Below are 20,288 nucleotides of genomic sequence, written 5' to 3' on the forward strand. Positions count from 1 at the left end.
ATCACCTGCAACCCACTACTGTTCTGTTTTCATAACCTGTTCTAGAGATCTTTGAAAAAGATTAGGTTCCATAAACGAACTACTCAAGAGGATAGTAACTTACTTTCATATCCATATTAACCTGGATTTGCTGGTTCTACTTCTACCATTACATGCCCTTTTATGTCCAAACATGGGTATTTGATAAACTGCTGCAAAATGCCAACAGAGGCATTTTTTGAAGTATTAAGGTGTTAGGAGCATTCAATAAAATTGGAAATGGCTATGGTTAATGAAGTCTGCAACCCTTTGTCACCATTTAGTGAAAAATATCATTAATTCTTCTCAAGGGCACCATTAATCATCACAATGCATCCAGCATTGCTACTGTTAGAACACTGTACATTATTTCATTGTCTTTGATATGTGTACTTCTTTTGTCCAGTTTATTTTACGGTTGTTGTTGTTGTTGTTGTTGTTGTTGTTGTTGTTGTTGTTGGCTTTAAGTTCACTGTGAGAAAAAGAAAAGAAAAAAGAATAATTGTTTAAATACTGAGAGAAAAGAAGAAAACAAAGTAAGTTGAAGATATGATCATGACAGCCATTTTGCTCTTTCTATTTACGCCAGCTTTCTTTATTACAATGTACTTCTCCAGCTGAAGAATCAGTAGGGAGGCATTATGCTTTCCAAGCAGCTAAAATGCATCTCTCAAGATTGCCTCGTCCGTGACCAATCTGCTGCTTTATGTCATAGTAAAAATATGACCATGCAAAACAGCTGGTTTGGGTGTTTGGATATGAAGTTGGCCAGATCTTTTGATAATGGATCTTGCAATAGTGGATAGATTACATTCTTCAGATTCATTTCTGCATCCCTCCTCTTCCCCATGATTGTTTTATTAGTGAATATTCTAAATTAGGGTTTATAATATAAAAAACACAGTGATGTCCATGACTAATAAGATGTTTGTACCTGTGTGACTTTGTACATTAAAATCAAGGAAAGAATATCCTTCCTCCTTTCATGGCCCCACTAAAGAACCTTAACAAAGTAGATTTTGCTATAGGGCTGCTTCTTTTTTGCACGTTTATCTGTACTTATCCAACACCTTGAGGAAACAGACTTCCCTGTTGTAGTTCAAGGCCAGCAGGAGATAACCACCTTCCTAATTTTATTTCTTTCTTTTACAAACATTGCAGATAGCCTTTAGCACCAAATTCTTGAAAGCAAGTGAGAGCTATTTTTCACTCTTGCTGAAATATTAAGCTCACACCTTCCCTTTCTTGTTGCAGGGGAAATGGCCACTCAAATGGATTTTTCAGAGGTTATGGTACACAAAAGTATAGGGGATGAGTGACTCACACACATTTCATCTTGGGTGGTTTAGCTCTAGACTGAGTAGCTACATACAGATGCAGTAGAGGACTTGACATCTTCACCATTTAGTAGGCTGATTGTGAGATGGAGGCCATAAAAATGTGAAAAATAAATCAAATAGTAGGAATTCAGAGGAGTTTCTGAGTGCTTTTAATGTCTCAATCTCTTACTAGCATATAAACTTAACTTTGGAGCATGTTTGCGGTATGGTGATGTAAAATAGCACCCCTATCAACACTGACAGGCAAGCTACTATATATAAACAGAGAGCAAACCCCACTCCCTTATAGCACTAAAGATGGATGAAATGCTACCAGTTCACGTGAACCGATAGTAAAAAAAAATGCTACTGGTTCGGGCAAACTGATTTTTCCAATGATCAGTTGTGACACGCAATTTATATTAGCTAGAAAGCAGGATTTTCTGTTTTCTGCTAATCTAAATCGCATGGCACAGAGGATTCCCCCCCCCCTTGCTCTTCGCTTACCTTTGCAGGAGTGTGCGGTAGCAGGCTCCGCCCTCCCATCATCACATCCATTTTTGATGCTCTATGCATGCGTGGAAGGTCCACACACACGCTCACATTGCTACCAAACTAGGAGCAAAGGTAAGCGGATTTCAGCCCTGACTAAAGATATTACCTAGTCAGGTAACAAAATGTTTGCTAGTAAGTAACTAAGCGCAGAGAACACTCCAGAGTTATCTCTTTCTTGCACTTACTGAAAGGGAACGATCAGACTGAATCTCAAATGATTTCAAACAACATAGCATAATGGTTAAGGTGTGTGAAACTAGGCTGAAGTTGGCACAACCTAAATATGAGGCAAGCATGTAAGCAGTGAGCAGACAAAGCCAGGAATCTTGTCTAAAAGATCCCTTGCTGGTCGTAGATAAGAAGAAAAGAAATTAAGAAACAAAGGAAAAATATCTCCTGAACCAGACAAAGGAAGCTGAATCTGAACACATGGAAAACCCTCATCCCAGCTAATGATAAAGAGATTATGTTAAAGGAGATCTGAAACTCATTTACTACTTGAGTCTTTTTTCCCCTTTGGATCCAATTTACCCTAGGGATAGGCATATTATTTATTATATATTATTTGTGTGGTACTTACTGAGCTGTTCTATCTAAGGACCAATCTACTAACCCACCTACCTATCTACCTTCCTTTCTTCCTGCTTTGAACTCCAGAAAGAATAAAAATTAGCATTACTCTTATTTTATTTAATAGATAAAGGGATTCTTCAGTAGAGCCCCATTCCTGTGTCCATTTTGAGGATATTATTATTCTGGAGTAAATCCTTTCCCTAAAGGAGCTAACCGTGAGGAAATTGATTTGCAAAATAAGCAATGGTTTTAAAAATCTAAAAATATTTTGTTAGAGAAATGTAAGGCGGAGGCTGTGTGAGAAATGCTAACAGCAAGAATAAATGGATTATAATTCCTGGCAAGAAGATTGGTATTTTTTTTCCTACACCATCCACACTTTTAGCAGCATAGATTTTTTTTTTTAAAAAAAAGAGGTTTGTCTGAAATCCAGTGGTTATCATGAGAATTTAATTTGCATAGTCTAGATTTAAAACCATTACTGCAGGAGAGAAAAATATTTCCAACAATATCCAGAAAGACAGGATAGAACAGCTTCTGAAATCTCCCCCCCCCCATTATTAGAACAGCAACATTATCTTCCAGAGGAAAACTTACCAGTGTTATAAAATTGCAAGGTGGGAAGGCAAGCCTTAATTAGGATATTTGCAAGGGAGGGGTGCAAATACAAGTTTCTGCATAAATAAGCTTTTTTGGGGTGCGGGGATTGAGAGATCACATGTATATGGAAGGAAGGAAGGAAGGAAGGAAGGAAGGAAGGAAGGAAGGAAGGAAGGAAGGAAGGAAGGAAGGACAGACAGATACAGTACATGTGTGTACAAAAAAGAATAGAGACCAAAAATATATAAACAGTTAATCACGGATCCCCTAATAATAGCTGGGTTTTTATAAAGCTTACAACACTTGTAACCCATTTGGATATTTATTTTGGTCACGCTTTGCAGGGTATATGGGAAAGATTATAATTTGTGTAGGCAGTAATTACAGACAGTCCTCTGTATTTTTTATATTATCAGATTATATTCCAAGAGGCTGATCACCAGTCCATTTGATTGTAAGTCCAACCAGTACAGTTCTTACCTTATATAAATGGCACATGTCTAATTCCAGACGTACTGTAATTCACAGACACTATACAAAAGAAAAATATTGCAAAATTAACATAATGAGATCAAAATAAACATAAATAGACAGGACTGGATAATGTCCAAAATGGTGTGCTATCAGCCTCCCAATGTGTGACAGTGCTGCCAAATATACATTTGCAGTGTGTGAGAAGTAAGAATTATCCCTGTAAAAGATACAGCAGTGGTAACACCATGTTTAGCCCCCAGGTGACCTAAGACACTTTATTGGAATATTAAGTAAGACATTATGTAATGTCTGTAGTTGCAATAACACGTTTGTTTCACACAACCTGGTTAAGAATACATGGCAGGTTAGGCTGTCTGTAGTCATGCTAAAAGTAACAATGCTGACTATAGTGGCAGCTGCCAAACAGCATGGAGAATACGTCAAATGGGATGGAGATTACTGGGAATGAGTAAAACAGATGGAAGTTATGGGAAGAGGGCCCTTACATAACCAGAATTTAGCCAGTATGATGAGTGGGCAGTAACAAGGCCGAGCTTCTGAAAATGTATGTAACTATCATGTATTTCTATGGAAGGTGTCCTCCTTGGCTCCGCCATATGAGCACGGGGATCCCTTTTGCAAACGATAATAAATGGCTCTTTATTATTGTTCAGCTGTCTCTTGGTAATTTCACACCAAAAGGATTATTCCCTAGGGGTTATTCTCACACAGTGTTCCATAAACTAACCCTTTCCAACCTTCTGAGACTGTCTAGGTTGGAGTTGTGGACAGGTTTGTTAGTACCAGCAGAGGTTTGTAAGGCAAAAGTTTGTAAGAAGAGGACTATCTGTGGGGCCTGTGAAATTGAAGAATGTACATCAGAACACCTCGTGGATTACTTTGGCACGTGATATTGTGTCGTTCGGGTTCATAAACTCAAGAGGAATTTTGAATATGACTTTGGAGCCTTTCTCGTGAGTGGCTTTGTGCGAACCTTCACAGTGTGCAATTCAAAATACCTACAGCTGGCACGGCCATTTCCTTTGTCTCACAAGTATGCAAGGATCCGCCTCCAACTGTCCCTGTGGAGAGCTTGGGATGCTATAGAAAAAAGTGCTGAGGAAGAAAAGGCCTATTGCTGGATTATATGAATGCTTTTGCAGCAAAAGAGCCCTGACCTCTGTAGTAAATTCAGCATCTTAATGTGTTCAATCCAGAGATGGTATTCTGCCGGTTCGCCCCAATTTGGGTGAACCGGTAGTGGTGGCAGCAGGAGGCTCCACCCACCCACCCAGACGTCATCATGGATGCTCTGCATATGCACAGAAGTGCAGCGCACACTCCCGGATCTGAACCGGAAGCGAAGATGATCGCATTTTATGCGTGGTTCAATCCACTCATTGAGAGTTGAGGAGAGGAATAACGGATGCATTCCTATACAAGCCAGATGGCCCCAGTGATTATTAAAAGTATGTTGGCAGCAAAGCAATAATAATAATAACAACAACAACAACAATAATAATAATAAAATTACCATAAAATGAGTGTACAAACTTGATGGAAATCACATTGCAAACAGATATGCCCTTATAAAGAGGGTATTTGTTGCTTTATAAGAGGAGAGTGGGTTTGATTCTCCACTATTTACTCTTCATTTTCTCCTCTATCCTTAGGTTCAACTAATCCACTATAACCATGAGTTATACACAAATGTCACAGAAGCTGCAAAAAGTCCCAATGGCTTGGTGGTAGTTTCTATATTTATGAAAGTAAGTATAGTAAAATTTTATAAATGTTTAATTACATTCTGCTGAGGGATTTTAAGAAATTAAGAGGGTTGGTGCATAAATCCAGGAAGTCTTAACTGCAGCCCTTTTTTACTTGGTACCCCAGATGTGTTGATATTACAATTTCCAGGCTCCCCCATCCAGCAAAGGAATGGTCATTCTGTGGACTATTTACAGGATGGGGAAGACAACTTTGAAAATTGCCTGCATTTAAAAACTGGTTCTTTGGGGATAACACAGTCATGCTTTAGGATGAAAAGCAATTATATCACTTTGGGGAGAGACACAAACATTACACAAATCCATTTCCATCTATCTGCAAATAATGCAGTAATATTTTATATTGCTGTAATTGTGTTATTAATAATAATGCTTTTAGGCAGATGCTCAGAAAACATCACAGATCTTTTGGGGGCCTTTTTTCTTATCCCATTCTTGTGCTTTTGGGCAGGGGCGGGCTGTTGGGGGTTCTCAGGGGTTTGGGAGAACCTCTAGCTAAGATTTTGTGCAGTTCAGAGAATCCCCAAATCCCACTCCTAGCTGGCCCTGTCCACCCTGCCCCTCCCAGGAGTCCCCATGCAGCCCATTTTTGATGCAGGTAAGTGCAGGCGAAATACAGGCTTAATGAAAGTTCAGGTGGGCCTCCGGAGCCTGAGGAGGCCGTTTTTGCCCTCCTGGAGGCTCAAAGAAAGCCTCCGGAGGCCAGGGAGGGCAAAAATACCACCCCCACCCCACCACTGTGGTGCAGGAGGATGACTAGGCCACACTCACCCAGCAACTGGGCAGAGAGCCCCTTGCTAAAAGTTTTGAAGCCCACCCCTGCTTTTGGGTTTCTTCCGACCATAAATATTTCTAGGATAGACTGTACTTAATTCGTTTTTTGCACAAAGAAGAGAGGGATTACTTCCCAGTGAGCTATCCAATAGTCCCTGTACTAAATGGTTTACATACATTGAAGTAAAGGCAGAAATAACATTTGGAAAGAATTTCTTTATGCATGTTCTTTTCTGGGAAACAGGATTTGTAGACTTGCGGTCTCATTCACTTGGCACTACAAAAATGCTCAGGGATAGTCAGAACTGTCAGAGGACATGAAGGGAGAAGTGGAAGCAGAACTTCAACCTAAAGAACTGATGGAGTCCAATACTAGCAATCCTCCGAATAGGTTGCCCAGCATATAGAGGGCTATCTCATATTTCCTAAATCAATGTTGTGCAGGTGACAATATGTCACCTATTATATTATTTAATAGAGGTGAATCTCAGAACTATCTCCTTCAAGAAGGCCTGTCACTCACTCCACCCCAATGAAGAAAAGTTGGAGCTAATCTATATTATCAACAGTTGCTTCTGTACATGTGTGAGAGACACACAGTCAAACGACACAGTTTCTCCACTCCACTCCACTCCAGGAGGAGCTTCAAATGAGATTTTTGTGCAAATTTTCATTCATGTGTTACACTCTTCAAAGATTTGGTACAACCCTAAATTTTTGTAGCAGGCATGAATCTGGACACCTTGTTCCATGCAAAGAGCTTAATCTTTTCTCGCTGACTGCATTTTTCACTAACTGGCCATTTTGCTTCTGGTGTGTGATCTTAGAATGGTATTGCTAAAACCAGCCAAAGGAGAGACATGGGGAGAGGTACATTATAAAAGTGACAGGTAGAAGAAAATCTAAGCTGATTCTCCCCTGAGCTGCTGCCATTTTGATCTATTACAGGCAGTTAAAATTTCAGACTTAATACAGTAATGGAACTAAAAAGTAGTTCGGCTTTCACATTGCAGCAGTTACCTGATGTTTTTTTTTAATGTAACTAGGGAGAGAATAGAATTCTACACAGGCTTTTGACTTCCCAGGCATGGTGGGAACAAAGATAGCACATTTGGCTGAAGGTGGTTGTTGCGTTTTGTATGATCATAAATCCTCATTGTACAGGAGGAACACTGGTTGCTATAACCACTGAACTATGTTCCTTATTTAAGGCTGGGGATGACAAGGGTGGCCTACATGTCTCCATGCTCCAACCTTGATTATACTTTTTAACGTATTGGATGGGGTTAAAAGTGCAGAACACATTTTTTTCTTCAACCGGCACTTAAAAGGGTCATGTACTATATGTCCAAGTGATGATCTGATATGCCCAGGATAGGCAGAACACACACACACACACACACACACACAAAGCCAAATCTGTATTTGCCCTTTTTCTTGAATATCTCAGGAGGATGTTTCTTCGCTTTGCAAAAACTTTGTATCACAATAAGTAAATGCCCCTGGTTTACAAGAGAAATTAATCCAATAATAAGATCTCTTCTTTTCATACTGTAGAATGCTTAAGAGTTTATTGAGCCGTGGTGGTGCAGTGGTTAGAGTGGAGTACTGCAGACTATTTATGCTGACTGCTGGCTGCCTGTAATTTGGCAGTTCAAATCTCACCAGGCTCAAGGTTGACTCAGCCTTCCATCCTTCCGAGGTCGGTAAAATGAGGACCCAGATTGTTGGGGGCAATAGGCTGACTCTGTAAACCACTTAGAGAGAGCTATAAAGTGGTATATAAGTCTTATTGCTATTTCAATCCCCACCACCACCATATCCTGCTTTTCAGATAATAAAAGTAAAGAGGGGGGAAAAGGAATAGAGAAAAAACAATGTAAGTGGGCATTGCATTCTGAAGACTTCCTTGGTGCATTATTCCCAGAATACATCTTGTATTTTGTTGTCATGCAGTCCAAGCTCAAGAGTCAACCTGACAAGTGCAGGCTAATTAATTCATGGTCAGGTTCCACTCTGTAACCTTCACACTGTTTTGCCTTGAACTATCACCACCATATATGAATGTAACCAAGTCTTGTTCTAAATGAAGGCAGAGAGCAGAGGACAAAATATTTCAAAATGTTGCAGAAGAAACCACAAAAAAGCAGGCTCACACCAGATTCACGCCTAAGCTCAAAGCAAGAGGACAAGGACTTAATTACTTTTCTTGAGTAGTATTTTAAGGTCATGTTGATCTTTTCTGCATATTGGATGTAGGAGAATTGCTGCTCTTGACTGGAGTGCAGGTTGATGCCCAGACCTCCTTCTCCTTATTAAATGCTCCAGCTAAACATGGTTTTGAATCCTCAGTTTATCCCACTATAACTGCAGCATAGATGAAAATGCAGTATGCTGTGATTTGAGGCAGAAAGTGATATGTCAAGCTGTGGTGATCACCAGAACAGATCAGGTTTTGCTCTGGATTTTTGCCTAAGTGTGTCTAGAGTATACTAGCCCACTCTATCTCTTTTCCCCAAAAAACTGAAGCCAAAAATTGTGGTGGTTCGTGACCACTCTTGTCTAAATGGATTGAAAGGCATCCTTCATCTCCAGCGTAACCATGTCAGATTGTTCCTGTTTTCCAACATTATTAGTTAAATGTTTAGTTAAAACCAAAAACTAGGATGGCAAGAAGCGGATGCAACTCATGTTCAGAGTATTCAGAATACAGCTGCCTTTCCTTTCTGTTTCCTATTTTCCAATCCTGTACTAATGAAAAGTTGAACTCTACATTATTCATTTCATCTGATTGCAGAATATCCACATTTTTGCTTATGCTGTAGTTGTCCCTTGATTCTCTTCCTCCTACCCCCCCCCCACCCCCATCCTGATAACGTTTTCCAAAAATAAGAGGTTCTTGGTTATTACTTTTGTTTTGACAATGAATTCTTTCCACCGCAGGTTTCTGAATCATCAAATCCATTTTTAAATCGTATGCTTAACAGAGACACCATAACAAGAATAACGTATAAAAGTAAGTTTATTTTTGACTCCACATCAGTGAATAATGGGACAATCTTCCAATATGTATATTTCAGATTGAAAGGAATTTCAAAAGCGAAAGATGATAAAAGCATCTCTCAGAATTGCTGTATATGCTTTATTCTATGAGGCAATTAATCACAGAGTTTTTAACAAGAGAAATTCAAGGACCTTCCAGTTGTTTTGTGGTAGTGGAGTGGAATTAATGAAACACATATTTTTTCTTAAATATCTGAATATTTATAAGAATTTTCTGTGTAAGCATTAGGCAGCAGTAATAGTTAAAACATGATTAAAGCATAGTAAAATATGCCATAATGAAAAAATAATCGCTGAGGTATTTTTAAAAATCTGTGAGATACATAAAGTACAAGTAATCCATTTATTCAGTTCTTATTTAGGCTATAACTTGTGGCAAACTTATAATTGCTCTGAGTGTTTTCAACCATTCTGTATTATACAGTTCATGTAAACGGAGATGCCAAATGCAACTGCTGACATTTCCTGAGATGTAAATGTCACCATTATCCTTTGTCAGTCAGGACCACGGACTCCTGCGTTCCATGTTCCATTAGCTGCATAAATTCCTTCTTCTACTGGGGTTTCCTAGCTATAGTTCATTGTAATTGCCAAATTGGCAATTTATGGCTGTTGTTTTTCCTTGTGCCATTATTTCATATCAACTTTGTAGGATATTGGAATTGAGCTCATTCCTTCTTCGGCCATGGTTTCTAGTTTAGTTTATCCTTAGTTCAACTTGGAGCTATTGACCAAGATATAGAGAGGGGGAAACCTATTTGCCTCTGGTTGTGAGGCAGGGGCTTCTCTTACAGATCTTATACAGAGGGGCAGAAAGAGTTGTATCTTCCTATAATACACAACTGACAAATTACCTGCTAGGTGGTGTTGTGGAGTTTAATATCGGGACTAAATAAAAACATGTAAAATCAGTCCATGGTTAAATAGTACAAACCTGATGATGTTTGTCTATTGTGTTCGAAGAAGATCTTGACATCTAACAGGTTGTGGGCTGGCCACAATGTGTCAGCAGGTGACTGGTAAGGCCTATTCAGGCACGAAATGTTCCTGCCACATGTCAGGCAGACATGCATGGGCACTATTGTTGCAGCATTTGCAGCTCTGGCTTTGCAGAGTGCTCGCTTCTCTTGTGCTGTGGATGTTCTTCTGTCCTCAGATGTCTGTCAGCCTTAGGGGATCAGTATGTGCCACGCTGATCGATCTTGTGCCAGGGTTTCATATCCAGGGACTTGAAGGAGGCTTTCAACGTGTCTTTGTATTGCTTCCTTTGTACATACACACACACACACACACACACACACACACACACACACACACACACACACACAAAGACACACACACCGTGCAATGGCTTTTCCTGAGACAGCTCAACATAGAGCAGCTGTTTGAGGATGTGACGGTCTGGCATCCTTGCAGCATGGCCTTTCATCAGCAGGGTGTGAACTGATGACAGGCCTGCTCTGGAGAGAACTTCTGTGTCTGGCACCTTGTCCTGCCACCATATCTACAGAATTCTACGGAGTACAAACCTAATCATCACGAACAAGGGATTTATTCTTTTCCTGGCAAACTGATAGGGAGCTGAAATAGATGGTAGTTAGAAGCCAAAGAAGAAAACAGATATGCCACCGGAAAATAGAAACAGCAGGGGTTGAAATCAAGCATGGGCTCCCACATTCTGTTTAAGAGCTCCCCTAAATCACATTGCTGAAATTTAGTGACAAAATCATATTTTTGTGAAAGGCCTACTTAGGGAAATAGATTACCAACAAGAAAAAATATCATCTTCCCTGGAAGCTTTTATTACACACACACACACACACACACACACACAGTTTTAACAAAGGAGGCAGGGAAGTTACCAAGTTCACAAGGCAGAACCTCTTTAAAAAAAAAAAAAAGCTCATTGAGGCTTTCCTAATAGTGGTGGAGGAGTAAAGCAGCAGGGGAATCCACCAATCTGGACAGAACACCAGACTGTCTTCATGATCAAGCAGGGAAGCAGTTGAACTGTGGAAGTGGATTTTTTTGGTTCCACCACAAATGCGCGAACGACAAAAGCGCGCCTGACTAAACCGCGGTGACAAAACCGCGCCGACGAATGAGCGCTGAAGTGCGCCAACAACAGCGCGCCGACAGAAGCGCGCTGTAACCTAACACTAAACCTAACCCTAAACCTAACCCTAAACCTTACCTTAACTTAAATCGCGCTTCTGTCGGCGCACTGTTGTCAGCGCGCTGTTGTCGGCGCGCTTTTGACATCGCGGTTTTAGCGCCGCGGTTTTGTCGGCGCGCTTTTGATGTTCGCGCTTTTGTCGGGTCATGATTTTTTTAAGCCAGCTTTGTCTTTGGGTGGTTGAGGAATCAGGTTGTGTAAGACTATGGTGCAGAAAAGCCCTTAGGACTGTGATGGCGAATCTATGGCACGCATGCCAGAAGTGGCACACAGAGACATCTCTCTGGACATGCAAGCCATCCCCTTTGCTCTTCCAGGTTCCAGCATGCCAGCCAGCTGGCTTTCATGTGTGTGGGAGCGCTGGAAACCAGAAGAGCTCTTCCGGTTTCCGGTATGCGCATGTGCACCGTCCACCTGATCTTCTGGTTTCTGGTGCATATGCATGCACAAACACCAACTGGCTGATGTGCATGCACATGCCAGAAACCAGAAGATCATCTTCCCAGTGCACACTTGTGCACTGGGTGGCTGCTCTTCCAGTTTCCGGCATGCACACATGTGCTCCTGTTTCAGCACTCAGTGCCAAAAAGCTTCACCAAAACTGCCTTAGGATCACTTTTCTGTATATCAGAGGCGTATAGGAAATCTAAGCCTCATCTTCCATCTAACAATGAAAACATAAAATAATGTATACCACGCATAAATGTATAAAACTACAAGGGATAATGGCCATATACTTAATAACTGTGTGATTTGCTTAATCACCGACACACCCGGTCACATGGGTGCTTTGACTTATGACCACAATGACTTGGATTTCTGGTCCCAATTGCAGTCTTAAATTGAGGACTTCCTGTATAAGCATTTTCAAGGCAAAAAAGCAATGCAGAAAAGAGTTATGGAAAATAATTTTGCAACTGTCATGGATGATAGATTATAGCTTCATTGTAGGGGAAATTTAGTTTTGCTTCATGTATCAAGAGGGATTCTGCATTGCTCTTAAGCAGCTGTCTTTCAAAAACTCATATTTTGGAACCTCATTTGTACAGCTATTGCTTAGCTTCAGCTCTGAGAAAATCAAGGACTATCATTTACTTACTTGCTTTTAGAATAAATTGGGTTGATACAATAAGAGTTGTACACTAATTGAAGAATAGTTTTAAAAGCATCACATTCACAAGAGTATGAATCAGACTAACAAGTCAGACACGCTTGTGGAATTTCAACGTGGATTTTTAAATTGAGCTTTCATTGTTTTAATAAGGATTCCAATTCAAACAATCCCCTAGACACACACAGACATGCACAAAGGTATTTTCAATTATACAAAAGTATTGAAATGACTACAAGTCATTGGAACTCTATCAACAGTTTTAAAGGATATTTGATTTTATATTTGATTTTAAAACTCAAGAATTGACAGACTAATTACTACCTTTTTTTAAGCATCTGAGTTGCATTTCTAGAAATACCCAAACCCAAGGTTTCTTCTGCATGTGTAAAACACTCTTTAGTTTACAGCCTTGATAGAAATATGAATGCATTTTCCAATTTTCAGTAAAATAAATGGTTCTAATTACTGTATAATAGAATTTCTTGTATTTCCATAGATCTTTTAACCTTATGAATCAAAGTTTATCATTCCAGGGAAGAATCTCATACAGTATTTTGGCTTAAAGTAAAAACTGTTAGTTGTATACAGCTTGATTTGAACTAAAGTATTACATTATTTTAGGCATGTACATTGTTCTTCTCTGTACCTTCTGCAATAATGTTCCATTCGCCAACTCAAAATTAGTAGCTCAAATATGTTTTAAACCTTGTACTTCAAAAACAAATGTTCAGAAATGGACATTTGGAGATAAAGCACTTTTAAAATATTTACTATGTGAGATATACAGTTTTCATGCAGAACTTTAGAAATATTATTGGATGGAATAGAATGACAACTTAAAATATGCAATTATTTCTGTTCAGAAGGGAATTGTCTGAAAACACACACACACACGCACACACGCACACACACACGCACAAATGTCTTCAGTTTTTAAAATCTTTATTTTGATAATGAAATTTGATTATTGAACTCTGCCACCATAGGCTGAATATCATCTGGTTGTAGCATTATACAATATATGCAATATTGTGCAAAGAAATGGCAAGAGAAGATGCATGAGGAATATTATAGATGGTAACTTTATGACTATTTTAAAAATATAGGTACATATGAATCTCATCTTTTATGAACCTCCATGCAATTCTTTCCTGTCCTGTTCCACTAAAGTCTACAGAAGGCTATATAAAACCAATAAACTATGTATATTACAAATGCTCATAAACTCAGAAATACTCCTAAGGCAGAAATGGTTCAAACCAACAGTGCAATCTGCTGATAGGAATTGTGCTTAGAGCCCAGCACTGTTCCATTTTTTAAGGAAGATGTATTATATACTGCAAGATGCATTCAGAAAATATATTCACAGTACTAAGCAACTTGGAGTAAGTTATTAAGTAGAGATGCAATGAAGAAGGATGACAAAGGCATCCACTGGTGTCCTGATAACTGGTGGCTATCAAGGATGTTTCTGTCTATATATGGACCTGCCTTATAAAACAAGTTGCTACAGTTCTATGCCCAGATTCCTGACAGTTCTCTGAAGCTATTACCTTGCTCTCTGGTGTTTCCTTCTGCTAGCTCTGCAAGGCAGTCCAGCCAAGAAATACCATCAGGAATCATCATTATCCTTAGGTCCTGTGCAAAGCCCATTGATCAGCAAGTGATTTCCAGTGTTTCTATCATTCATGGCATCTTCAGCATCGTCCCAAGGGACAATAATCATCTTAAAATTTTCCATAAGTGTTTGGAGCCAAGATTTCTGAGCCTGGCATCATTTCCTCTTTGGAGGTATCCAACATAGTGCAATTTTTGGATGCCAGTCTTAAGCATATGAAAGATGTGGCAAACAAGTTGCATAATGACAGTCAGGAGTATTAGTTGTATATTGCAAGGTAATAAGATTAGACCTACTGACAGACCAAATAGAAAGGGCCACTGATTACACCATGGATGCTCAACCTGGGCAACTTTAAGACTTCTGGACTTAAACTGCCAGAATCTTGCAAGACTTAAAGTATTTCACCTCTCCTTTCCTTTTACTCTCTGGAAGACCAGGGAGGGTCTCTTCTGAAACATTTCCCACACATCCCATCTTGTATGAGCAGAGTAGAGATGGTGGTTCTGATCAGTTCTGGAGAACCAGTAGTGGAAATTTTGAGTAGTGCGGAGAACCAGTAAATACCACCTCTGACTGGCCCTGCCCCATCCATTCTCTGCCTCCCAAGTCCCAGCTGATCAGGAGGGAATGGGGATTTTGCAGTAACCTTCCCATGAAGTGGAGAGGGAATGGGGAATTTGCAGTATCCTTCCCCTGGATTGGGGAGGGAATGGAGATTTTGCAGTGTCCTTCCCCTGACACGCCCACCAAGCCTTTTCATGCCCACCAAGCCATGCCCACAGAACTGTAATAAATTTTTTTGAATCCCATCACTGGAGCATGCTGGTTGTCCAGTCTGCAGGACTCCCTCCTGTTTCCCCAGGTTTTTCCTGCATATAATTATGGAAACCAATGCATTCTTATATGTATCTTGCCAATTTCAAATCAGATCAGCTTCTTTGTATGAAAGAACCACCATTTCTGTGTTTAGGGAGATGTAGATATTTTGGTTTAGTCAGCTTACTTGCCACCAAGCTGTCTCAATAGTTGGTTAGCTCCAATAGGGTGTTTCATTTGTCCATCATCACTGTTGCTTCAACTTGGAAAAGTGGATTTCTTTTTTTAAAAAAAACATGGTTTATTTATTTTTCTGTTACATTTATGGTCCATATTTATGGTCCATATTTATGGTCCATATTTTACTTAGGCAGCCTAAGTAAGATCTTATTTTTTTCTAGATAGCATGGACTGAGAGGGAGACTGTAACCCATGGGGTTTCTGTAGTTGAGGATCAGTGGTGAAATTCATTTTTTTTTTACTACCGATTCTGTGGACGTGGCTTGGTGGGCATGGTGTGGCTTGGTGGGTGTGGCAGGGGAAGGATACTGCAAAATCTCCATTCCCACCCCATTCTGAGGCCAGCCAGAGGTGGTATTTGCCGGTTCTCCGAGCTACTCAAAATTTCTGCTACCAGTTCTCCAGAACCTGTCAGAACCTGCTGGATTTCACCCCTGCTGAGGATGGACTTGAGCCTAGATTTCTTCAGCCCTAATCTAACACATTTAACCACTGCACTGCATATCAGTAATGACTAATAATACTTCTACATGATTATATCATTGTGGCAGAAGATTGGAATCCTTTGCTACTTTATTGACAGGGAACAGTAGGTTACCAACCTCTGCATAATTCATTATGATTTAATTAAACAGGAGAGCAACTCACCCGTCTAGTTGCTGCACTGTAGCAGGTCAACTATTTTAAGCTCTTTGCATCTTTCGCTGCAAGTCAAAACCCTTCCTCCACTATTTCTTTGTTTTAATTTTGGTCTTAACAATCCTCCCTTGTGTTCTTTTTGCTCGTGATTCCCATCTACATGCTAATGCCTTTACTTAGACACTAAACTGGAGTGTAGGAAAGTAAAATGATGTAAAACTTTGGAAAGGAAAAAAAATCCACAGTGAACCAAAACCGAAAAACCTGTCATGGAATCTTGAAAGCAAAATGCTGCTGTATCACTTATTATTCTGACAAAGAGCAAATAAGATGAGATACAGCAAAACATTGCAATAGTTTGCATTGCAATGGCAAAAATCTGTAGCATTTTGCACCAACTAGAGCTTCCATATGCTCTTCAAGGACACCTCCATATAGAGTGTGTAATAGTCAAGATGGGAAGTGTGTAATAGTCAAGATGGAAAGTCAAGTGACTGTGAATAGGGATCATTGGTCCAGGAAAGGGCGTAACTGGCACACAACCCCGCAGTTGCGCAAAGGCCTTCCTAGCCACGACCACCACCTGCTCTTCAAGCAGGAGTTGTGAGTTCCAGGAGAACCCCCAGATTATGCACAGGGTCTGTTTAGGGTAGTACCACCCCATCCAAGACCAAAGATGGCAATTCTCCCTGAGCCAACGAACCCTAAACCTAGAGCCACTCAGTCTTGCCAGGGTTTAGTTTCAACCCGTTGCTCCCCATCCAGCCCCTAACAGCCTCCAGGCACTGTGAGCGGGAGGACATGGCATCACTTAACTCACTATGGGCTGAGACATACAATATCTTGCCCATATGTTATCAGCCTCCTCTCTGCCCCTTATATTATTACTGCAGGGGAAGAATGGATCCCTTTGTGATGGAAGGGAATAAAATGTTGTGATTTGCTGTGTCATTGATAATGGTGTCATTGTTTAATATTTGCCAAAAACACATTGTTTTGCTTCTAGGACGTATCTGAAGAACTATTTCTCCCTCCCCTCTTTTATAATATGGGCTATCTTGTTAAAAACAATGTGACAGGTTTTGAAGGAAGAAATCTTGAAGCCTACGGTGCTTTGTCTGACTCCCAGAATAACATTTCTGATTACCCCAGTCCAGTGGTGGGATTCAAATAATTTAACAACCGGTTCTCTGTCCTAATGACCAGCTGGGTAGGTATGGCTCGGTGGTCATGGGACTGGGTGGGCATGGCCAACTCAACATCACTCAAGCCAATGGGCGCTTTGCCTTAGCTGTTACAATGTAATAAGGGTTAACTGGAGAGGCAGTTTCTGTAAGCAGGGCAATAAAGATTAGGCTAGAAACAATACCAGAATGTTTCCTTCCTGCCTTCCTTACAGGATTAGCCTTATAAAGTGGAAAGAAACAAAATGAGATTTATTCCAACAACCGGTTCTCCAAACTGCTTAGAAAGTTAACAACCTGTTCTCCCGAATAGGTGCGAACTGGCTTAATCTCACCACTGCCCCAATCTGTATACAGGAAGAGTTGCAATCACCTAGTTTGCGTTTTCCAACAGTTTCCAAATAGTGTTGGTTATTGCATCTGCAGCCTCAACTGTCTTAAACTCCATGTTCATCACCAGATTGTGATGTTTTGCATCTTGTGTGAGCATTTCCCTATTCTGAATATTAGTTTTGAAAATATGCACTCTCCATGCCAATAGTTTTAAAGCTCTGATGTTATGATTCGTAGAAGTCATATCCTTCCTTTTGGTAGGAAACTGTACTGAGTATAGTTATAATTAATTGTACTGTCAGATCGAATAGTGATGACCACCAACTACTCCACAAAGCAGTTAAGACCTGGCTGTTCCAGCTGGCCTGGGGCTGTTGAGCCATCCAGCCCCATTCGAGGTTACGGCTGTTGTATATTGTAAATTGTTGTTTATTTTATTTTTTATTTTTTGTATCCCTTCCCCTTTTTTATTGTGAGCCGCCCTGAGTCCCTCGGGAATAGGGCGGCATACAAACCCAATAAAATCCAAATCCAGGGGTGCCCAACCTTGGCAACTTTAAGACCTGTGGACTTTCTCTCCCAACTCTCAAAATTCCCCAGCCAACTATTAACCTATAAAGCTATGATGGCTGGGGAATTCTGGGAGATGAAGTCAACAAGTCTTAAAATCACCGAAGTTGGAGACCTGGACCACACTAAAGGAAAACATTCAAAAAGGCAAGAATTTAGAATTTATTTGTTATTTATAGGCCGCCCTTTTCCCTGAGGGGAAACCAGCTTACAGTTCATGGGAAGGGGGGTGCAAGATAAAACATAAGACAGTGCGTAAATAAAAAATAAAACAATAAAACACAACTTTCATTCAGCATTCGGGTGGGGCGGATTAGAATCTTATCCCCAGGCCTGACGGGATAGCCAGTTCTTAAGGGCTGTGCGGAAGGTCTGGACGGTGGTGAGGGTGCGAATCTCCATGGGGAGATCGTTCCAAAGGGTCGGAGCTGCTACTGAGAAGGCTCTCCTCCGCGTAGTCGCCAGTCGGCACTGACTGGCGGATGGAACTCGGAGGAGGCCTAATCTGTGCGATCTAATCGGTCGAAGGGAGATAATCGGCAGGAGGCGGTCTCTCAATTCTCAAGAGAATTGTGGTGAGGTTAGTGATGGTTTCACTGCCTTTGTTTAATCTATTCTAGCTCTAGCAATGGCCTCATTGCTCTTGGCATTGACCAAGGGAAGTGAGCAAGGGTTGGAGGGCAGTAGAAGATAAAGACCTGACTGCTTCCTCAAGTATTCAGGTCAAGAGGTTAGGTAAGCTTTGCTGCTGTTGATGGGTTTCTTTTTAAGTGAGGTTATTCTTTTATCCTTGGATTCCAGTATGTCCTACACTGTGGCTTTGGGTTTTAATCCTTGTATGTCACTCAGCGTGAGATGGTCATAAAAATCAAAGAAGACCAAAGTTCAACTTCAAATGCAATTATCTTATTAAATTGTTAAAACTGCACTGATGTGCATTACTGCAGCCTTTCTACCTACTCTTTGCTTTAGAGATGCCTTAAGCTGAAATTCTTCAAGTATTGTTGACATTACACCCCAGACAGATTGGTATGTTAACTCTCAGGGGGTCTGAACTGGAAAACTGTTATAGCTACAAACTAACTATCCAATCTTACTTGTCCAGCATGCTGTGGAGACATTTTTGGGGCTTCTCTGAATGCCTTTCTCTCAGAACCACCAGATGGGAGATACAGCGCAATCCTATTCTGAGAGAGATGTCTTCCCACTGGTCAGAAAGAATCAGAGGTTCTTATTATGTGCCTTTTTCCACTGTCTTTTCAACACCAATTTAATGGCAGCCATTCCTTTAGGCCCCTCCTAACAAATCTTGCCTCCAGAAATTGTGCGCACTCCATCCCTGGATGTTTTTAAGAAGATAAAGATAAGGGATGTGAAAATGACAGCCTACGGGCTGGCTGCATCATGCACAGCCCATGCCCACCCCAGCCCGTGAAGGCAAAAAATGGTGTGATATGTCAAGTGATGGCAACATGACATGGTGAGTTTAACACCCGTGGGCTAGACAGTCCCTTATCTGAAATAGTATGGGTTTTCCTGCTTGAGGAGGGGCCTGGACTAGAAGACCTCCAAGGTCCTTTCCAGCTCATTCAGCTCTATTTATTCTATTCTAAATTCCCAGTCTTGTATAAGGGAGAGTGGTTCGTTTCCTACTTGCTCTGTTTCTCTCTGCCCCAATTTCCCTAAAATGGCACAACTGTCGCTTTCCCTTTTATTGCATTTCCATTGCGTTTCTGTTTAGTTTTTATATTCTTTATGGTATTTTGTTCAGTTTTCCCCTGTTTTGGTTTTTAAGTTTAGCTTTTACAAATCACACTGTTTTTGTAGTATTTGGTTACTGTTTCTGTAATTGGATTTTTTTCCCCTTGCTGGTCATTGACCAAAATTAGTCCATACTTAATACATACTATACCTTAATGCTTGTACCCATTAAAGGAAATTAATCAGTCTGATACCAGTTATAGGTAGTATCCAAAATAAACAGTTGATGCTTTAAAGCAAGATGGTGCTTGTTGTTTTTTATAAAAACATGGGCCATCAAGGATGATATAGGAATTGCGAAAACACAGGAAGGATTGGCATGTATTATTTTGAAAGAGGGTAGGTTTCTGTGCATATCCCGTCTAATGACGGTGAACTTTTAAAATATGTTTTATGTGGGGGTTTTTTTTTTGTCCTTTTATGTTTTTAGTTTAGATGCTTTAGCATACGGTAGGGGTTTTCTTTTTTTCTTTTTGTTTTAAATCTTATCATATTCACTTTTTTTAAGTATATTGCATTATAAAATAATCATATCATTGATACATCTCTATAATGCACATATAACCTTACACATGAATATGTAATGCCCTTTAGGAAATTTTAATTATGGCATGTTTAAAAATGCAATATTACTTTTAACAATTGCCAAAAATAATCATGAATAAAAATAG

The 20,288-nt window shown here is 40.2% G+C and overlaps 1 protein-coding gene across 2 annotated transcripts in view; it reads left to right on the forward strand.

Annotated features, from left to right (window-relative positions):
- Window positions 1-20,288, forward strand: part of CA10 (carbonic anhydrase 10 (inactive)) — a 400,894-nt gene that overhangs the window by 363,805 nt on the left and 16,801 nt on the right. For both annotated transcript variants that reach the window (XM_087710338.1, XM_087710339.1), the window contains exons 6-7: window positions 5,213-5,308; window positions 9,044-9,116. In XM_087710338.1, coding sequence (XP_087566464.1) covers window positions 5,213-5,308; window positions 9,044-9,116 — 169 coding nt within the window. The remainder of the gene's footprint in view (window positions 1-5,212; window positions 5,309-9,043; window positions 9,117-20,288) is intronic.

The sequence above is a fragment of the Thamnophis sirtalis genome, unplaced genomic scaffold, assembly GCF_051295495.1.
Source record: "Thamnophis sirtalis isolate CommonGarterSnake01/CBP01778 unplaced genomic scaffold, rThaSir2_p1.2 scaffold_3, whole genome shotgun sequence".
Taxonomy (NCBI): domain Eukaryota; kingdom Metazoa; phylum Chordata; class Lepidosauria; order Squamata; family Natricidae; genus Thamnophis; species Thamnophis sirtalis.